This window comes from Cricetulus griseus, chromosome 4 (genome assembly GCF_003668045.3).
Source record: "Cricetulus griseus strain 17A/GY chromosome 4, alternate assembly CriGri-PICRH-1.0, whole genome shotgun sequence".
In the NCBI taxonomy this organism is placed as follows: Eukaryota; Metazoa; Chordata; class Mammalia; order Rodentia; family Cricetidae; genus Cricetulus; species Cricetulus griseus.
Window position 1 is genome coordinate 90,095,833 of NC_048597.1, and position 17,638 is coordinate 90,113,470.

The 17,638-nt window shown below is 42.0% G+C and overlaps 1 protein-coding gene across 1 annotated transcript in view; it reads left to right on the forward strand.

Moving 5' to 3' along the window:
- Pole (DNA polymerase epsilon, catalytic subunit) overlaps positions 1 to 17,638 on the forward strand; it is a 51,553-nt gene that overhangs the window by 16,340 nt on the left and 17,575 nt on the right. The window contains exons 21-32 of the mRNA XM_027415865.2: positions 681 to 829; positions 2,589 to 2,681; positions 2,835 to 2,979; positions 4,914 to 5,071; positions 5,473 to 5,668; positions 6,721 to 6,935; positions 10,372 to 10,474; positions 11,188 to 11,268; positions 11,359 to 11,481; positions 15,614 to 15,823; positions 16,065 to 16,274; positions 16,534 to 16,677. Coding sequence (XP_027271666.1) covers positions 681 to 829; positions 2,589 to 2,681; positions 2,835 to 2,979; positions 4,914 to 5,071; positions 5,473 to 5,668; positions 6,721 to 6,935; positions 10,372 to 10,474; positions 11,188 to 11,268; positions 11,359 to 11,481; positions 15,614 to 15,823; positions 16,065 to 16,274; positions 16,534 to 16,677 — 1,827 coding nt within the window. The remainder of the gene's footprint in view (positions 1 to 680; positions 830 to 2,588; positions 2,682 to 2,834; positions 2,980 to 4,913; positions 5,072 to 5,472; positions 5,669 to 6,720; positions 6,936 to 10,371; positions 10,475 to 11,187; positions 11,269 to 11,358; positions 11,482 to 15,613; positions 15,824 to 16,064; positions 16,275 to 16,533; positions 16,678 to 17,638) is intronic.

Genomic DNA, 17,638 nt, shown 5'->3' on the forward strand with positions numbered 1-17,638 from the left:
TTTCCCAGCACAACAGATAAGTAGTCCTTAATGACTCTAAGACCACCACATACACTAGATTTAACCCTCTAATTTAGAGGAATAAGGGGAATGAAGGTTTTTCCTCTCTCACTTCTCTCTCCCCTTCTCCCCATCTCTCCCTCTCTCTCTCCTTCCCCATTTCCCCTCCCTCCTCTTTGTCTTTCTCTGTTATTCAAGACAAGGTTTCTCTGTTTAGCCCTGGCTGTCTTAGAACTCATTCTGTGGACCAGGCTGTCCTTGAACTCACAGAGCTCTCCCTGGGATTATAGGCACGTGCTACCACTGCCCCACTGGCTTTGTTTTTAGATCATGATGACATCTTGATGGAAGACATGGTAGAGTAGAAGTATTTTCTTTATGGGGACAGATAGCACATGGAATAAAGGAGATGTGCTAAGGTATTAGCAGGTGGCCAGTCTAAAGAGGGAGTGGTCTTTGTCTTTTCTCAAGTTCTCTATGGATTTGAAAGTAGTTCTTTAATTTTATATGTTTGAATGTTTTGCTTGCATGTGTGTATATATGTATACCTGATGCCCATGAAGGTCAGAAGAGGGCATCAGATTCCCTAGAACTATAGTTATAGATGGTTGTGAGCATCATGTGGGGAAACAACAACAACAAAAGCTGTAAGGTACTTAGGCTACCCAGTTTTCTTCCAGGTATGGAAGAAGAAGCTCTCAGCAGCTGTAGAGGTGGGTGATGCATCGGAGGTGAAGCGCTGCAAGAACATGGAGATCCTTTACGATTCACTGCAGCTGGCCCACAAGTGCATCCTGAACTCCTTCTATGGCTATGTCATGCGCAAAGGGTATGGACACATGCAGTAAATGAACAGGGAGGGGATGAGCAAAATGTGATGGCCAAAAAGCATGAAGTTGGGGGTGTCTTTAGATATCAATGGAGCTAGTAATGAATGTGTGTTAATGGGAATGCTCTTCAGCTCACAAAATGTTGGTGACCCAGGCTTAGTTGGGGCTGGGTCCATGGGAGTGGGGTCTACATTGGTTCAAAGGTCTGGGTGTTGGCTTGCTACTGGATACCTTGATTTAAGTATAGTAGGCTGGAGATAAGATTTGTTTATTGACATTTTTATGTCACTGTATCATCGCTGGAGTGGAAAGGGCTTTTAGGTAGTTGTTTAATAGTATCACAGTATTTAAAGAGTGGGCAGAGGAATGACCAATGAAGGGTGTAGAACTTGACTAATGGGCTGAGATCTCGCAGCCAACGTAGAGACTGTTCTTGGAAGAGAGAATGGTCTGGGTGTTATGGCCCATAGGGCCTGGACTCTGGTCCTTGGACAAAGCAAGTTGGGGCCTCTGGGGAAACAAACCAATAGGATGAACGTTCAGGAACATAGAAGAAAAGAGTGCTGTTAACCTGTAGCTCTGTAGAAAAGGAAAGAGAACTGACTGGAGTTGATTTAGGTCATATCTGATTGTGTTGGGTATGGGTGTGGACATGCACATACTACAGTGTTGATGTAAAGGTCAGTGGACAACTTTGGAGAGTCAGTTCTCTCCTTCTACCATGTAGGTACATCATTTCAAACTTAGGTCATCGAGCTTGGTAACAAGTGCATCTACCCACTGATCCATTTTACCAGCCCTGTTTGGTTTTGAGGGGTGTTTTTTGTGGGTTGTGGGGTTTGAGTCAGGATTTCTCTGTGTAGCCCTGGCTGTCCTAAAACTATCTCTGTAAACCAGGCTGACCTGGAACTCACAGAGATCTGCCTGCCTCACCAATACAATTCCATGTATTGGAATTAAAGACATGTGCCGCTGCTGCCATCACCCAGCTTATTTGTTGTCATTGTTAATTTTTTAAACATTTTTAATGATTTATTTATTCTTATTTTATGTGCATTTGTTATTAGTGGTTTTGTTTTGGTTTTTTGTTTTGTTTTGGAGGGTTTTTGTTTTTTGTTTTGTTTTGGAGGGTTTTTTTGCTTGCATGAATGTCTGTATGAAGGTATCAGATCCCTTAGAGCTGGAGTGGGCACTAGTAATTGAACCCAGGTTGTCTGGAAAAGTAGCCAGTACTCTTAACTGCTGAGCCAGCTCCCTGTTTGTTGGTTTTTAATGAGAGTAGATGTGCTAAATGCTGCTGGGTCAGAATAAAGCAAGAACAGAGAAGAGATCTAAGCCAAGAGAATGAGGTGATAGGTAGGGTGAGCTGGCACGAAGCTGAGGACAGCTGTCCAGATATGAGCTTAGAGTTTCTAAGAGGGAAGGTAGGTGAGGGTAGGATTTGGGGAAAGCTACGACAAGAATGAAAATGGCATAGGAGTAAAGCGGGATTGATAGTCCTACTGACTCTGAAATTGTGAACTGATATGTCGGCGTGTTAACCCTTCCAGAACTTTCTTGAGCCATACTGGCCACCCTAAATTAAGGATAGAAGTACCCCCAGGATAAAGCCAAATTCCACCTTTGTTCTGTCCTGCTTCAAATATGTTTGACTGCTTCTATCATCTCTCCTGGGGAATCCCTTCTCTCTTCTGATTCCCTGAGGAGGGAGCTTCCCATCAGTCCTGCTCACCATAGACTTTTGGCTGTCCTTTCCAGGGCTCGATGGTACTCCATGGAGATGGCTGGTATTGTCTGCTTTACTGGAGCCAACATCATCACCCAGGCAAGAGAGCTGATTGAGCAGATTGGGTGAGTGTGGCCTGGGGTTGGCTGCAGGGCTTGCACCACAGGGGCATGGGAGGGATAGTAATAGGAAATAGTAAAGACTGGGAAGACAGAACTGGCTTCTAAGAACTTGGGACCATGAACCTGTATCCATGAACTTTACTCCTTTCTTTGAAGGAGGCCCTTAGAACTGGACACAGATGGAATATGGTGTGTCCTACCCAATAGCTTTCCTGAAAATTTTGTCATCAAGACAACCAATGTGAAGAAACCCAAACTGACCATCTCCTATCCTGGTGCCATGTTGAACATCATGGTCAAGGTGAGTGGGTCTACAACAACAACAAAAAAAGCACATATTCTAACCTCTGGCCTATTCCCAGTGTGGATATTTGGAAAGCTCTCAATTGGTAATGTCTTTGGGCCCATTACAAAAACCACCCATCTATGATGCTCTTTTTCTTAATTTCCTCAGCTGTCATGGTCAGACTGTTAGATTCAGGTTGCAAAGAAGTTTCTTTCACTTTCACAGAACTATACTGCTATACTATTGCTCTTTTATTTTAAAACAATTTTAAACTTATACAAAAGTCTGAAAGATAGTACCAAAGAAGGGTGGGGATATGACTCAGTAAAGCGCTTTTCACACAAACACGAGGACCTGAGTTGGGATCCCTAGCACCATTGTAAAAGCTGAGCATGTCAGCACATACTTAGTCTCCATGCTAGCTCAGGGACACAAGGAAAGGTGAGTGCCTGGGGCTCATTGGCCAGCAAGCCTAATCAAATTGATGAGCTCTGGGTTCAATGGGAGACCCTGTTTTTAAAAAAAAAATGGGGCAAGCTTGGCAATGGTGGTGCACACCTTTAATCCCAGCACTTGGGAGACAGAGGCAGGCAGATCTCTGTGAGTTCTAAGACAGCTTGGTCTACAGTACAACCAGGGCTAAACAAAGAAACCTAACTCTAAAATCCAAAAGAAAATAAAGTGGGGAACAATTGAGGCAGACATCCAATGTCAGCCTGGCCTCCACATGCACACATACATGTAACACACACCAATAGTGCAGAGAACTTTTTTATGCCTTTCAGGCTGCTTCCCCTAATGTTAACATCTGCCTAAAATACACAGTCATCAAAATGAAGAAATGTATGTTGGTATACCCTGTAACTAAATAAATACTATTTGGAGTCCCCAGTTTCCAGGTGCTCACACTGTGTCCTCTTTAACCTAGACAGTGTCTTGATCTTTGCCAGTCTGGAGTCTTGTTTTCTGCTGTCACTTTGGAGTTCTTATTGTAAGGCTGTTATTTGGGTTTCCCGATCATCATTTCCTCATCTTTGGGGACATTGACTCCATCACCAAGTTGTCCACATCAGCCTATGTCTCTACAAGGAGGTCCCCCCCAACTCCCTGTTGACATGCTTTTCTTTGCTTAGTAATCACACTCAGGGATCATTGCCTGCCCTGAAGGAATGAGCATCAAAGGGCATCTTGGGCCTATGTTAGAGCCACCACAGTAATTAACAAATACCATGAAGGCATGTTTTTAAATGCTCCTTAAACTTCACAACTCCTGACTTTTGCAGGTATCAGTATTGTCACCTGTACCACTATCATGATGTTTCCTGTACTAGTGTTTCTTCATGGCAGTTTGCTGTTTATCCCATTTCTTCTGCTTGATCATTGGAATTCTATAATGGGATAGTTGTTACTGCTTGTTCACTGACTGATTTACAACAGTGTGGATTCATGGCATCTTTTATACTTAGGATAATAATCTAGTAGGGTCTTCATTGTCTTTTCTTGCTCAATTTGTTCCTGGCTGGCCACAAGGACACTACACTGTTTCCTTTTTTGGATCTTGTGTTTGGAGTATTTTCTTACTTGGTACTGTAAGATACTCCAGCCTTACTTGTTTTTTCCTGTCTTAGCCCTGGAGCTAAGCATTTCTTCAAGGAGCCTCTCTTCCCTACTGAAACAATGGCAGCAGCTCTCATTGTGTTTTTATGCTGTCTTTTTGCCTTTCCCTGAAGGTCATATATATGATAACATAACATGCAACCCAGACCTTGTAAATTATACTTGAGACTTGTTGTGTTGCTGTGTGTGTCAAAATCTTCTGCTTTTCTGGTACCAGTTGTATCCATTGTGTGGTAGAGCTTTTTTGCTGGCCTACCCACTCCCCGAGGAGAGGAGGTGTTTTCCGAGTATGAGCCCTTAGAAATGAGGTTGCCTTTCTTGTTGGTTTTTAGGAAGGCTTCACCAACCACCAATACCAGGAACTGACAGAGCCTTCCTCACTCACCTATGTCACCCGCTCTGAGAACAGCATCTTTTTTGAAGTTGATGGACCATACCTTGCTATGATACTTCCAGCCTCTAAGGAAGAAGGCAAGAAACTGAAGAAGAGGTAGGAATCTCAGAGCCTTATATTTTGAAAAGGAAATGAAGTAGATAGGCAAGACTTAAGGACATAGAAAAAATGAAATTGGAGCCACAATGAGAACAAAGTGGTTAGGGTTTTTGTTTGTTTGTTATTTATTTTATCTACTCAGCTGGGGGTGGGGGGGGACAACAAAAAACAAACTAGATGCTGATGTGCCAGTCTTCTTTACACCCTGGTCTATTCTGGTTCTGTGAGCAGTGGCCCTTTAATGCATTCTGGTTTGCTAAAGCATCAGCCTAAGGGTTCTGCTTACTTCCTCAAAGATGACAAGAGGGTCAGGCAATGAAGAAGAAAGGCAAAGGGAAGACAGAAAGCACCCAGCACTCTGAGCTTCATTTCTCTGCGGTGCCTCCCTTGTTTCTCAGATATGCTGTATTTAATGAAGACGGTTCCTTGGCTGAACTGAAAGGTTTTGAGGTGAAACGCCGAGGGGAGTTACAGCTGATTAAGATATTCCAGTCCTCAGTGTTTGAGGCCTTCCTCAAGGGCAGCACACTGGAAGAAGTGTATGGCTCTGTGGCCAAGGTGGCTGACTACTGGCTAGATGTGCTTTATAGCAAGGTAAGGCTCCACCTGCCTCCCCAGCTGGCACTCAGGAGTGAACATCTTTCAGGAATTGGGCATGCATCCTAGGCTCTTAGAGAACCTGTGTCACTTTGATAAACTCTAGCATTTATTGCTCATACATATTTCTTGGTAATTTGTGCACAACCGAATAAGATAAAAGGTAGGGTTTTATCTGCCTTTTTTTCATATTACATTTATTTTGAGGGTGGGGGACACTCGAGTGCCACAGTATGCATATGGAAGTCAGAAAACAACTTGTAGGAGATGGTTCTCTTCTTACATCATATGGATCCTGGAGGACCAAATTCGGGTTATCAGGGGCTGGTGAGGTGGCTCAGTGGTTAAGAGGACCAGGGCTTGAGTTCTAGCACCCACATGGCAGCTCACAATTGTCTGTAATTTCAGTTTCAGGGGATCCAACGCCCTCTTCTGAACCCTTTTAAAAGAAAGGGTTCAGTGTTAGCCTGGACTCTATATAGTGAGTTTGTGACTAATCTGGGCTGGACTACATAGTCAGTCATTCTCTATCTTTAAAAAAAAAAAAAAAAAAAAAAGCTAAGCCACTGGGTTTACAAATCCACAGGTGTAGTGGAGCCTCTGGATCTTCATAATAAAGCTTCCATAGGAAGAATGTGGGTCCCATGGGTATTGAAAGAAAGAAAACTACCTGGTAGTGATAGTGAATGCCTTTAATTCCAGCATTTAGGGGACAGAGACAGACTGGTCTTTGTGAGGCACACAAGTGGTATACAGATACACATTCACACAAAACACCTATACATGAATTTTAAATTAATAAATTAAAAACTCAGGTTTTCAGGCTTGGCAGCTGACACCTTTACCCACGGCCCTATCCCACAAACAACTTTTAACACAGTGCTAGGACTCTAACCAAGGGTGGTAGGGCAGCAAATTTAATGACATTACTCTGCCCTTTGGAAACTACAAAGCCTGCCTTCAGCTTTTCAGGGCAGAAATAGATAAAATCCTACAGAACCAAAATGAATATGGCCTTTATCTTCCTGACATCCGTTGTTTCTCTCTAGGCTGCTAACATGCCTGATTCTGAATTGTTTGAGCTGATTTCTGAGAACCGTTCCATGTCTCGGAAGCTAGAAGATTATGGGGAGCAGAAGTCTACATCCATCAGCACGGCAAAGCGCCTGGCTGAGTTCTTGGGAGACCAGATGGTCAAGGATGCTGGACTAAGCTGTCGCTATATCATCTCCCGAAAGCCAGAGGGGTCTCCTGTCACTGAGAGGTAAAAGTCTTCTTAAAGAGTTGAACAGATAGGTACATGCCTATAATCTCAGTACACAAAAGGCTAAGACCAGAAGTTCTGATTTTGAGTTTCAGGCCATCCTGGGAGGTGGAGGTTGGGGGGAAGCTGGGGTGGTACACACTTCTAAGCCCTGTATTTGGGATATTAAAAGAAAGGGTTCAGTGTTAGCCTGGACTCTATATAGTGAGTTTGTGACCAATCTGGGCTGGACTACATAGCCATTCTCTATCTTTAAAAAAAAAAAAAAAAAAAAAAGCTAAGCCACTGGGTTTACAAATCCACAGGTGTAGTGGAGCCTCTGGATCTTCATAATAAAGCTTCCATAGGAAGAATGTGGGTCCCATGGGTATTGAAAGAAAGAAAACTACCTGGTAGTGATAGTGAATGCCTTTAATCCCAGCATTTAGGGGACACAGACAGACTGGTCTCTGTGAGCTCTGAGTTCAAGGCCAGCCTGGTCTAAATAATGAGTTCTTTTTGTTTGGTTGTTTGTTTTGAGACAGGGTTCTCATAATGAATTGTAAACCAGCTAGTGCTATAGGTATGATCCTGACTCAGAAAGAAAAAGAAAAATTGGCCTCAGTCTGATGCAGACCAATTCATAGGAAGGCCTTGTGGGGCTCTAGTGGGACCCTGGAAAGAGAATAGTGAGTCTAGAGAACTTTGGTTTGAAAGGAATCAGCCTCTCTTTCATGAATATAGATATGGGTATCTTGAAAGAGCAAGGTCTGGGCTACTTATGCAAAGACAACTTGATGCTAAGACTAGCTCTGCGATGACCCATGTAAAGTAGTGCCCTGTCATACAAGAGGCTACTTTACCTGTCAATAACATCAACATCTCAGTTAGCTTCAAAGATGAGAAGAAAATACCTTTTAACTCCTAGGGCATATTAGATACAATAGCAAGGGATTCCATTAGATCAGCTTCTATTTCCCACTAAGAGACTGAATTAAACAGGAAACATGGCCTCCTGTGATTGGTGCACCGTAAAGAAAGACTTCAGCACACTTGATTACAGAACCTCAAATCCACAGTGACCCCACAGAAATCTTAAGAACCAGTGATAGAAGAAGGATAAATCTATGGTTCCATCAGAGGAACTGAAAACCAGTGTGGCCTCTGCAGTGTCCCAGTGGCACTTCCTAATGTAGCCCTGATTCTTTCATCGAAAGGTGTCTCTGATCTGGTTGTCTAGAAACTAGACAGCTTGTTATTCTATGACAAATGGAATGGGTAGACAAGACATGAGGCTTCTCAACCTCAGTCAATGGGGACTGCAAGGTTGGACATTTACCCTCTTCCTACCTAGGAAACTGAGAGGGCATGTACATAAGGAGGACTCACCAAGAGTACTTACTGTCCCCTTGTGAGGCGGCCACTAATCTACACAAGTGACCAACCACAGGTGAGACCACATAGGTTACAAATTCATCAGCATCAGTAATTGTCATCTCAGCCCTCTGAGTGTTGCGTGGTTTATTACACAGCAACAGGAGCCTGATAAATGTTGATACCTCCCTTCCTATAGAGTCCTGTAGAGAAGGAAAATAGCAAATATCTTTTTAAGGAAAAATTGCCAGTGTCAAGACAAGAAGTAATTGAACTAAAGCCAATTTGACAGACTCATAAAGAGAGTAAAATAACAGATTTCAGTATATCAATTAGATAAAGAGCCCAGAAGAAAGCACCATGGGCAGACAATTCACAAGTGAAGAATTGGTGGCCAGTTTGGAAAGATAAACAAGCTCCCAGAAATCATGGCAATGCTGACTTTAACAGCAATTCTTCAGTTAAAAAGAATGCTGATACCAGTTGTTGATGAACAGGTAGAGTAGCACTTAACCAGGTGGCTGGGAGTATGACACCTGGAGGATCTAGCACATTCTTATATTTTGTTTATGTAGAGAAGAGGGGACATGTGTGTTACACAGTGCATGTGTAGTAGGAGTGAGTTCTACTGTGTGAGTTCTGGTTATTGAACGTAGGTTATCTGATTTGGCAATAAACATCTTTATTTGCTGAGTCATCTTGCCAGTCCTTGTTTGTTTTGTTTTGTTTTTCAAGACAGTGTCTATGTAACAGCTCTGGCTGTCCTGAAACTCTCTTAGTAGACCAGGCTGGCCTTGAACTCACAGAGATCTGCCTGCCTCTGTCTCCTAAGTGCTGGGATTAAAGGTGTGCACCACCACTGCCATCCAGCTTTCAGCCCTTTTCTTACTCAATTATTTGTACTAAATAGGTGATTTCATTGTGACATTTTCATACATATAACATACTTTGATCATAAACCTGCCATTGCCCTCTTTTGTCCCTGTTTTAGTTACTTTTGTGTAGCTGTGACTGATAAGGCACCATGACCAAGGCAACCTTTAAAAAAAAAAAAAGTGTTTAATTTGGGCTTACTATTTGAGAGGGTTAGAGTCCGTGATGGCAGAGCAAAGTGATGGCAACAGGAATAGCTGAGACCTTACATCTTGATCCTCAAGTAGGAGCAGAGAGAATGATAACTGGGAATGGGGAGTCTTTTGAAACCTCAAAGCCACACCTCCTCATCCTTCCCAAACAGTTACTACTGGGGACCAAGTATTCAAATAGGAGTGTATGGGGGCCATTCTCAAACAAACCACCACCACAATCCCCCATTGTTGTTCCTTTTCCCAAATAGGCTCCTTTGTACTTTAATGTCCTTTTTTTTTAAAAAAAAAAAAAAAAAAGATTTATTTACTTATTATGTCTACAGTGTTCTGTCTGCATGTGTCCTGCAGGCCAAAAGAGGGCACCAGATCTCATTACAGATAGTTGTGAGCCATCATGTGGTTGCTGGGAATTGAACTCAGGACCTCTGGAAGAGCAGCCAGTACTCTTAACCCCTGAGCCATCTCTCCAGCCCCCTAAGGTCCTCTTTTTAAATCTAGATGCTGCATGTTGAAAGAACCATCCAGTATTTATCTTTCTGTATCATTTCTCTTAACATAATGTTCAGTCCCATCTATTTTCCTGTAAAGAACGTAATTTCGTTTTTTTAATGACTGAGTAAAACACTTAATGGGATAAAAATATAGTTAACTCCTTTGTGTATGTATGCCTATTCCATATTTTCTTTATACATTCATGTGTTTCTCTTCCCCTCTTTCCCCTTCTCCTTATACTTTGTTCCGTTTTATATTTCTGAGGATGGAACTGAGTCTTACATAGGATAGGCAAATAATCTACCAGTGAGCTACTTCCCTAGCTCCTAGCCTGTTTTAATATGATAAACTATTACTTAATCATTCAGTGTTATAAACATCATACCCAAGATATAAGGGTATACAGTCTTTATCCCATGTACATTTGATAAGAATTATAGCTGGATTTGCGTTGTTTATGATTAGATATGTTTAGATATATTTGTGTTTGTTTTCCTAACTAGGGCCATTCCACTTGCCATTTTCCAAGCAGAGCCTACAGTGAGGAAACATTTTCTCCGGAAATGGCTAAAGAGTTCGTCACTTCAAGATTTTGATATTCGCACTGTGAGTGCCAATTATTTTTATTGCAGGGGTACACATGTGGAAATCAGAGTATAACTTAACAGGAATTGGTTCTCTTCCATCATGTTGATGCCAGCAATCTGAGTCAGGTCATGAGACAAGTGCATGTGTCTACTGAGCTGTATTGACACCTGCTAGTTATTTTTGTACTATCAAAGGTTTAGGAAAAAAGCTAGTCAGAGCAGAATGTACCTGGCTTGCATCATATGGCTCAATTAGAGCTTACTTATGACTTCCTCTTTTCTGATGTGTGATAGGTAGACAAACAGAGCACTCAGGGCAGTGTGGGTCAAGACCCTTTGTGAGGGTCAAATGACCCTTTCACAGGGGTCTTCTGAGATCGTTGGAAAACAAAGATATTTACATTATGATTCATAACAGTAGCAGAATTACAGTTATAAGGTAGCAATAAAAATAATTTCATGGTAGGTAGGCACCACAACATGAGGAACTGTATTAAGGGATTCACAGCATTAGGAAGGTTGAAAACCAGTAGAGCATCAGAAAGCTAGTGCTAGGGATTCCCTTAAACTGGTCTTGGGTGGAATAAGACTGAGGTACTACTATCTTAACCATCCACTATATGATGATCCTGTAGTCTCATTAAACTCTCTGCCAAGTTTCTACCTCTAAAATGAGCGTGGAGTCTCTAGAAGATGAAGTGAGACACATGCATTTATGTTTTGTGCATGCAGATTCTGGACTGGGACTACTACATAGAGCGGCTAGGGAGTGCCATCCAGAAAATCATCACCATTCCCGCAGCTCTACAGCAGGTGAGACAAAAGCCAGGGATACCACCCCACACCTAATCACCAGTAGACCAACATAAGACTTTCTTCCTGGTCTGTATCATCCTCACTTAGGTGAAGAACCCAGTTCCACGTGTCAAACACCCAGACTGGCTGCATAAAAAACTGTTAGAAAAGAATGATATATACAAGCAGAAGAAGATCAGCGAGCTCTTTGTCCTTGAAGGAAAGAGACAGGTAACACACAGTGTACCAATGTCTGCAAGCTGCTATGCATACATTTTCCTTATTTTGTTTTGAAACAGGATCTCTCTATGTAGCCTTGATGGTCCTAAAACTCCCTGTATATAGACGAGGCTGGCCTTGAACTCATAGATCCTGCCCCTTTATGTGCCACCCTGCCTGGCCCACAATTTCCCAATACTACCTCTAAAGAGACTTTTTAATCTCAAAAAGTGTGTATTGTGGTACTTTGCTCACTAGTGTCCTCCAGTGTCATTTTATATAACAGGAAGCAGATTGTGAGCCATCAGGTGAGTATGAAGAAATGATAAGGTATGCAAATTAGACAGTGACCCGAACAGGATTACTACTGTAGACTTCACTTCTCTCAACAAAATGAGAATCTTCCCTGGACACACTGACGACACAGCAAAAAGTATGGGTTAGAAGCTGAAGATGCTCATCTGCTAAGAGCCTTTCCTGCTCTTCACAGGACACAAGTTCTGTTCCCAGTACCCATATCTGGTGGCTTACACCCACCTGAAACTCCAGCTCCAGGAAATCCAATGCTGTTTTCTGGCTTCTGCAGACCTCTTCACACACCTGGCATACACTTACACAGACACATACACAAAACTAAAAATTCTCATCTTTTTTTAAAAAAGCAATATAGCTAAAATTAGGCAGAAAAATAATTTTTAAAAAATTTTTATGTGTATGGTATTTTTGTTGGCATATATGTCTGTGAGGTACTTCCATGCCTAGTACCACAGAGGCAAGAGGTGGGTGTTATATTCCCTAAAACTGGAGTTAACAAATGGATGTAAGCCAACACGTGTGTCTTGGAAATTGAACCCAGGTCCTTTGGAAAAGCAGCTAATGCTCCTAACCGTTAAGCCATCAGCCCTAAGAAAAAATTCTTGGGTTGAAAACGAAGTATAGCCAGTTACGATGTCTTAGGCCTATAATCCCAGTAGTTGGGAGCCAGAGACAGGAAGATGGATATGAGTTCACAGCCAAGCTGATGTATGATATACTGTCTCAAAACAAAAGTAAAAGTTGGTTATAACCCAGAATCTTATAGAGAATCGAAAATATACAAATCCCGAAATAGTGGGGGGTATGGGTGTGGGTGTGTGTTTTCAAGACAAGGTTTCTCTGTGTAGCCCTGGCTGTCCTAGAACTCCCATTGTAAACCAGACTGACCTCAAATTCAGAGCTTGCCTCTGCCTCTCAAGTGCAAGGGTTAAAGTTGTATGCCACCATGTTGGCTTATTTTAATTTTGTAAACAAGGCCTTAGCCCAGGCTGATTTTTCCCCTCCCCCACCCAGGCTGATTTTTAACCTTCTGTGTAGTAAAGGCTGACCTTAACCTCCCAGTCCCTTTACCCCAACTTCCTGAGTGCTGAGATTATAAGTATGTATCTGCATGCCCACTTTAGATTTTAAAGCTTTAGCAATGTGACATTTACAAGACCTGTACCTAAAAAATGTATATACTAAGTAATTGTTAGCCAAAAGAAGCTTTTCTAGGGCTAGGAGATAGCTCAGCAAGAAAGTGCTTGTCTATTATGTATGAGGCCTTGCATTCAATAATACATGAGAAAGAAAATTAGGCCAGATGTGGTGGTATATGTTTTTTATTCCAACACTTGGGAGACAGAGGCAGGTGGATCAAGATTGAGGCCAGCAGGCTGGAGAGATGGCTCACAGGTTAAGAGCACTGACTGCTCTTCTAGAGGTCCTGAGTTCAATTCCCAGCAACCACATGGTGGCTCACAACCATCTATAATGACATCTGGTGCCCTCTTCTGGTGTGCAGATATACATGGAAGCAGAATGTTGTATATATAATAAATAAATACATAAAATCTTAAAAAAAAAAAAAAAGATTAAGGCCAGCTTGGTAGTCCAGGCCAGTGAGGGCTACATGGTGAGATCATGTTGTACACACACACACACACACACACACACACACACACACACACACACACTGGCTTGCAAAACAAAGAAGCTATGTTTATGACAATTTTTATTTTAAATTTTTTTTTAATTCTGAAATAAAAGAAAAACTGACAATCATTTTGGAAAAATTTAACATAAACTCAAATGATAAATTGAGTGAAACTATTTAAGATTAGTAAACTACATATAAATTAGTAAAATTATAACAAAATTAATGTGTGTAACTATTTTGCATGCCTGGTGCCACAGAGATTAGAAGAACTATCTCTCTAGCCTCCTAACTAGGGTTTTAAATTGCTACATTTAATGCACAAATAAAATCTTAGGCACAATAATTAGGGGCTAGAGAGATGGCTCAACATGTAAGAGCATTGGCTGCTTACTCAGATTGTATGCATTAGTGATTAACTCCAGGTCACCAATAATGCTTTGGTGTTGAATTAAGGAAAGAAATGGAAGCACTTCCTCTTGGAGTCATTTAACCAAGAGCTAGTTCATATTTGAATTCTCTTCTTCATGCTCCCTGTGTCTGTCTGTTGTATAAGTCTGAATCTGTGCCAGCCTAAAGTCTGTCTTATAAATTTGTTTGTCTCTGTTGTCTCTATCTTTGCTTATGTCTGTCTGTTTCTGTCTATTGGTCTATGTGAATAGTATCTATGTATCTGTCCCTAACAAAGAGCTTTTACTATATTTATTGGACAGCGTAGAAAAGCACAACGTGGGAAAGGAATGGGGTACATTACAGAAATCTTGAACAGTTTTACAAGGCTCCAACTAACCCAGATAACAAATATTGCTTTTTATCAACCAGTATCAATAAATGGATCCTTTCAGTCTTTGTGGTAGTTTTTTTTTCTGTTTTTTGTTTGTTTGTTTGTTTTTCTTTCCTTTGTGGTAGATTTTAGGAAGTTGCTTACAACTCTGTATTTGCTGCTTTCAGCAAGTGATACATGTCCATTATCTAGGTCAAGGACATGGAAGAGTACCTGACTTAAGATTTTAGTTATACATTAGCTTAAATTATAAAAGCTGGTTACCTGGAAAATTAAAGGTAACTAAGGTTGTTATACTTTTCTCTTAAAAGCAGGATCAACAGTTTGAGTACACAGTAGGCTAGCAGTCTTGTTCTAATTAACCTCAAGGTATATTACTAATTTTGGCTGTGAAGCCAGCAAAAGTTCCAGTCTTTTAAAATGTAAGAGGTATTTTTTTAATATTATATTACCACAGCTGCTCTTCCAGAGGATCTGATTCAAGTTCCAGCACCCACATGGCAGCTCATAGCCATGCATAACTCTGGTCTAAAGGGTCCAACACCTGGCCTCCACAGGCACCAGGCACACATGTGGTATACAGATATGTATGCAGATGAAATAATAATAATAATAATAATTAGAGAACACTTGGCTGGTTCTGGTATTGGCAGACTTGTAATTATAGCTACTGGGTAGGATGAGGCAAGAGAATCCTGAGTTCAAAGCCAACCTGGGCTAAGCAGTACATTCCTATTAAAAAAGAAAAAGAACCACCTAAACAATTCTGTCTTGGGAAACACATTCGGGTGGATATTGTTATTTTCCTAAATGCCCTCTTTTCTCCCTTAATATTTATGCTTAAATTAACTACATTAAAATCTCAACTCTGACTCAAAACAACCTTGTAAAAAGGACTCACCAATACACATATCTTTTTGAAAGAATCACCATTCTCTGACAAACAGTTGGGAAACTTAGAATGGACAGCTTCCTTTGAAGAATTAAGACAAAGGATCTAATTCCAATGCTTCTAGACAAAAACAGGCATATTTGGATGTTCTAGACCAGCTTGGTCTATACAGAGTTCCAGGCTAGCCAGACCTACATATTGAGACCCTTTTTAAAAGTTTCGTTAGTCTGGGGCTGGAGAGATGGCTCAGAGGTTAAGAGCACTGACTGTTCTTCCAAGAGGTCCTGAGTTCAATTCCCAGCAACCACATGGTGGCTCACAACCACCTTGAATGAGATCTGGTGCCCTCTGCTGGAATGCAGGCAGAAGATATAATAAATAAATAAATCTTTATATATATAAAAAAAAGTTACGTTAGTCTGTTAACAGCCCATTTCAGCAGATATACAGTATTAGAATTCTTTGATAGGATTTTCCAGGTTGAGATTCTGAGTAAGTCTTAGTTGTGTCTTCCTAGATTGTGATGGCCCAGGCTTCAGAAAGCAGTCTAAGTGTCTGCACTCCAGACATCGAGGACTTTGGACTCACAAAGCCATACCATTCTGCAGCCCCAGTTGCTACAAAGAGGAAGCGAGTCTGGGAGAGCCAAGAAGATTCTCAGGATAATGCACTAACTGTGCCCTGGCAAGAGGTCTTGGGGCAGCCTCCCTCCCTCGGATCCACCCAAGTAAGGAACAAGCCAGAAGGGACGTGGGGAAAGTTGCTATGGCACTCTGTCTCCTAGAGGTCTGCTACATAATGCAGTGATCGATCCTAAGGCAAATCCTATCCCTGGAACAAGTTGCAGAAATGCCTGAGTGTTAGAGAGCATTTGGGTCTCCTGAAGCTTAGGGATAAAACGCAGGCTGTTGGAGAAAGGTGTTGATGGACAACATGTGTTGGCAATTGTGCATTGCTATCTGTCCCAGGAAGAGTGGTTGGTCTGGCTCCGGTTCCACAAGAAAAAATGGCAACTGCAAGCCCAGCAGCGCCTGGCCCGCAGGAAGAAGCAATGTCTAGAGTCAACAGAGGATGTGCCAAAACTTGGGGCTATCCGAGAGGGACCTGCCACGGGACTGGGAAGCTTTTTGCGAAGAACTGCCCGGAGCATTCTGGACCTTCCTTGGCAGATTGTACAGGTGTGGGCCTTCATTCATGGGAGTGGCAAGATGTTGAGAGCAGTCCTTCATGTGCTCAGAGGAGAGAGTATGTGTGTAGCCATTCCTGCAGTATAAAATGAAAGATGAGAAAGGCTTTCATCTTCCTGCCTATCCCTATCACAGGGGTCCTATACATAATGGGGTGTGGGCAAGGCTAGAGGCTGCTTGGGAGGTGACCTGTTCACAAGTGTCAGTATGTTATGTGACTATGTGCTATATATTTTCCATTTCTTCTCAGATCAGTGAGACCAACCAGGCTGGTCTCTTCAGGCTGTGGGCCATCGTTGGCAGTGACTTGCACTGCATCAAGCTGAGCATCTCTCGAGTATTCTATGTGAATCAGCGGGTAGCCAAAGCAGAGGAGGGGCCTTCATATCGAAAGGTAGGGAGACCACTGATATTACTGACGTCCTCTGAGCTATCTCCACATGATAGAAGCCACACAAAGAATTGGTCAGGATCATGGACTTTGCAGACCCAAGAGCTGGTGAGCCTTGCGGCCTTGTCTCCGTCTCTCAAGTACCTTATTGATACTGGGATGTTGTAAAGAGTTACTTGAAACTATGTCTATGGATGTTCAGGGACAGGGGCTACTGCTCTTCATCAACATGATGAGGAAGGGATGGCTGGATAGAGGTTGCAAGTTTCTATGAGTACCCTTGTACTTAGCAGCATTACTGGGATGTAAGTTCGTCTACCATGTAGCCTGTTCTTGGAAGAATATAATTCAGTGGTTTTTGGTGAGTTTGTGGTAATATGACTATAGTCAAAATTTCAGACCTCATCATCCCCCAAAGAAGCCTATACTTCTCAATTGCCTCTTCTTCCCTGCAGCCCCAAGCAACCAACCACTATCCAACTTTCTACCCATTCACAACATCTAAGAAATGTACTCATACTTTAGGTTCTTTTCAGAGGTTGTTAGACTTAGATTTTCAGGAGGCTCTCTTCATGTGACATCTCAGTTGGAGTGCTCCACTTGACTCCGTATGTTAACTCAAAGTCAAAGCTGGTTTATGATGCTGCTTTCACAGTTGGACATTAACTATATACAAGGAACGCCTGGATGAGGTACAAAATTTTAAGTGAAAACTGTGAGGCCTGATTTCAGACCATTGAGTTGGTGGAATGTGAACCTAGAAAGTGGCAGGGTTTGTCAGGATAATAGACACCTATTCCAAACATGCAGAGCTGTGTATGGTAATTGTGTGGGAGAGTGTATGCACTACAGAACTTCTTTTCCTTTGTGATTATCTGCACCCCTCTGGAGAGCTCAGGGTTTCACGTGTGCATTGGTATTGGATGATGACTGTCACCTCCTGGGGGTTTCAGGATGGAGGTTC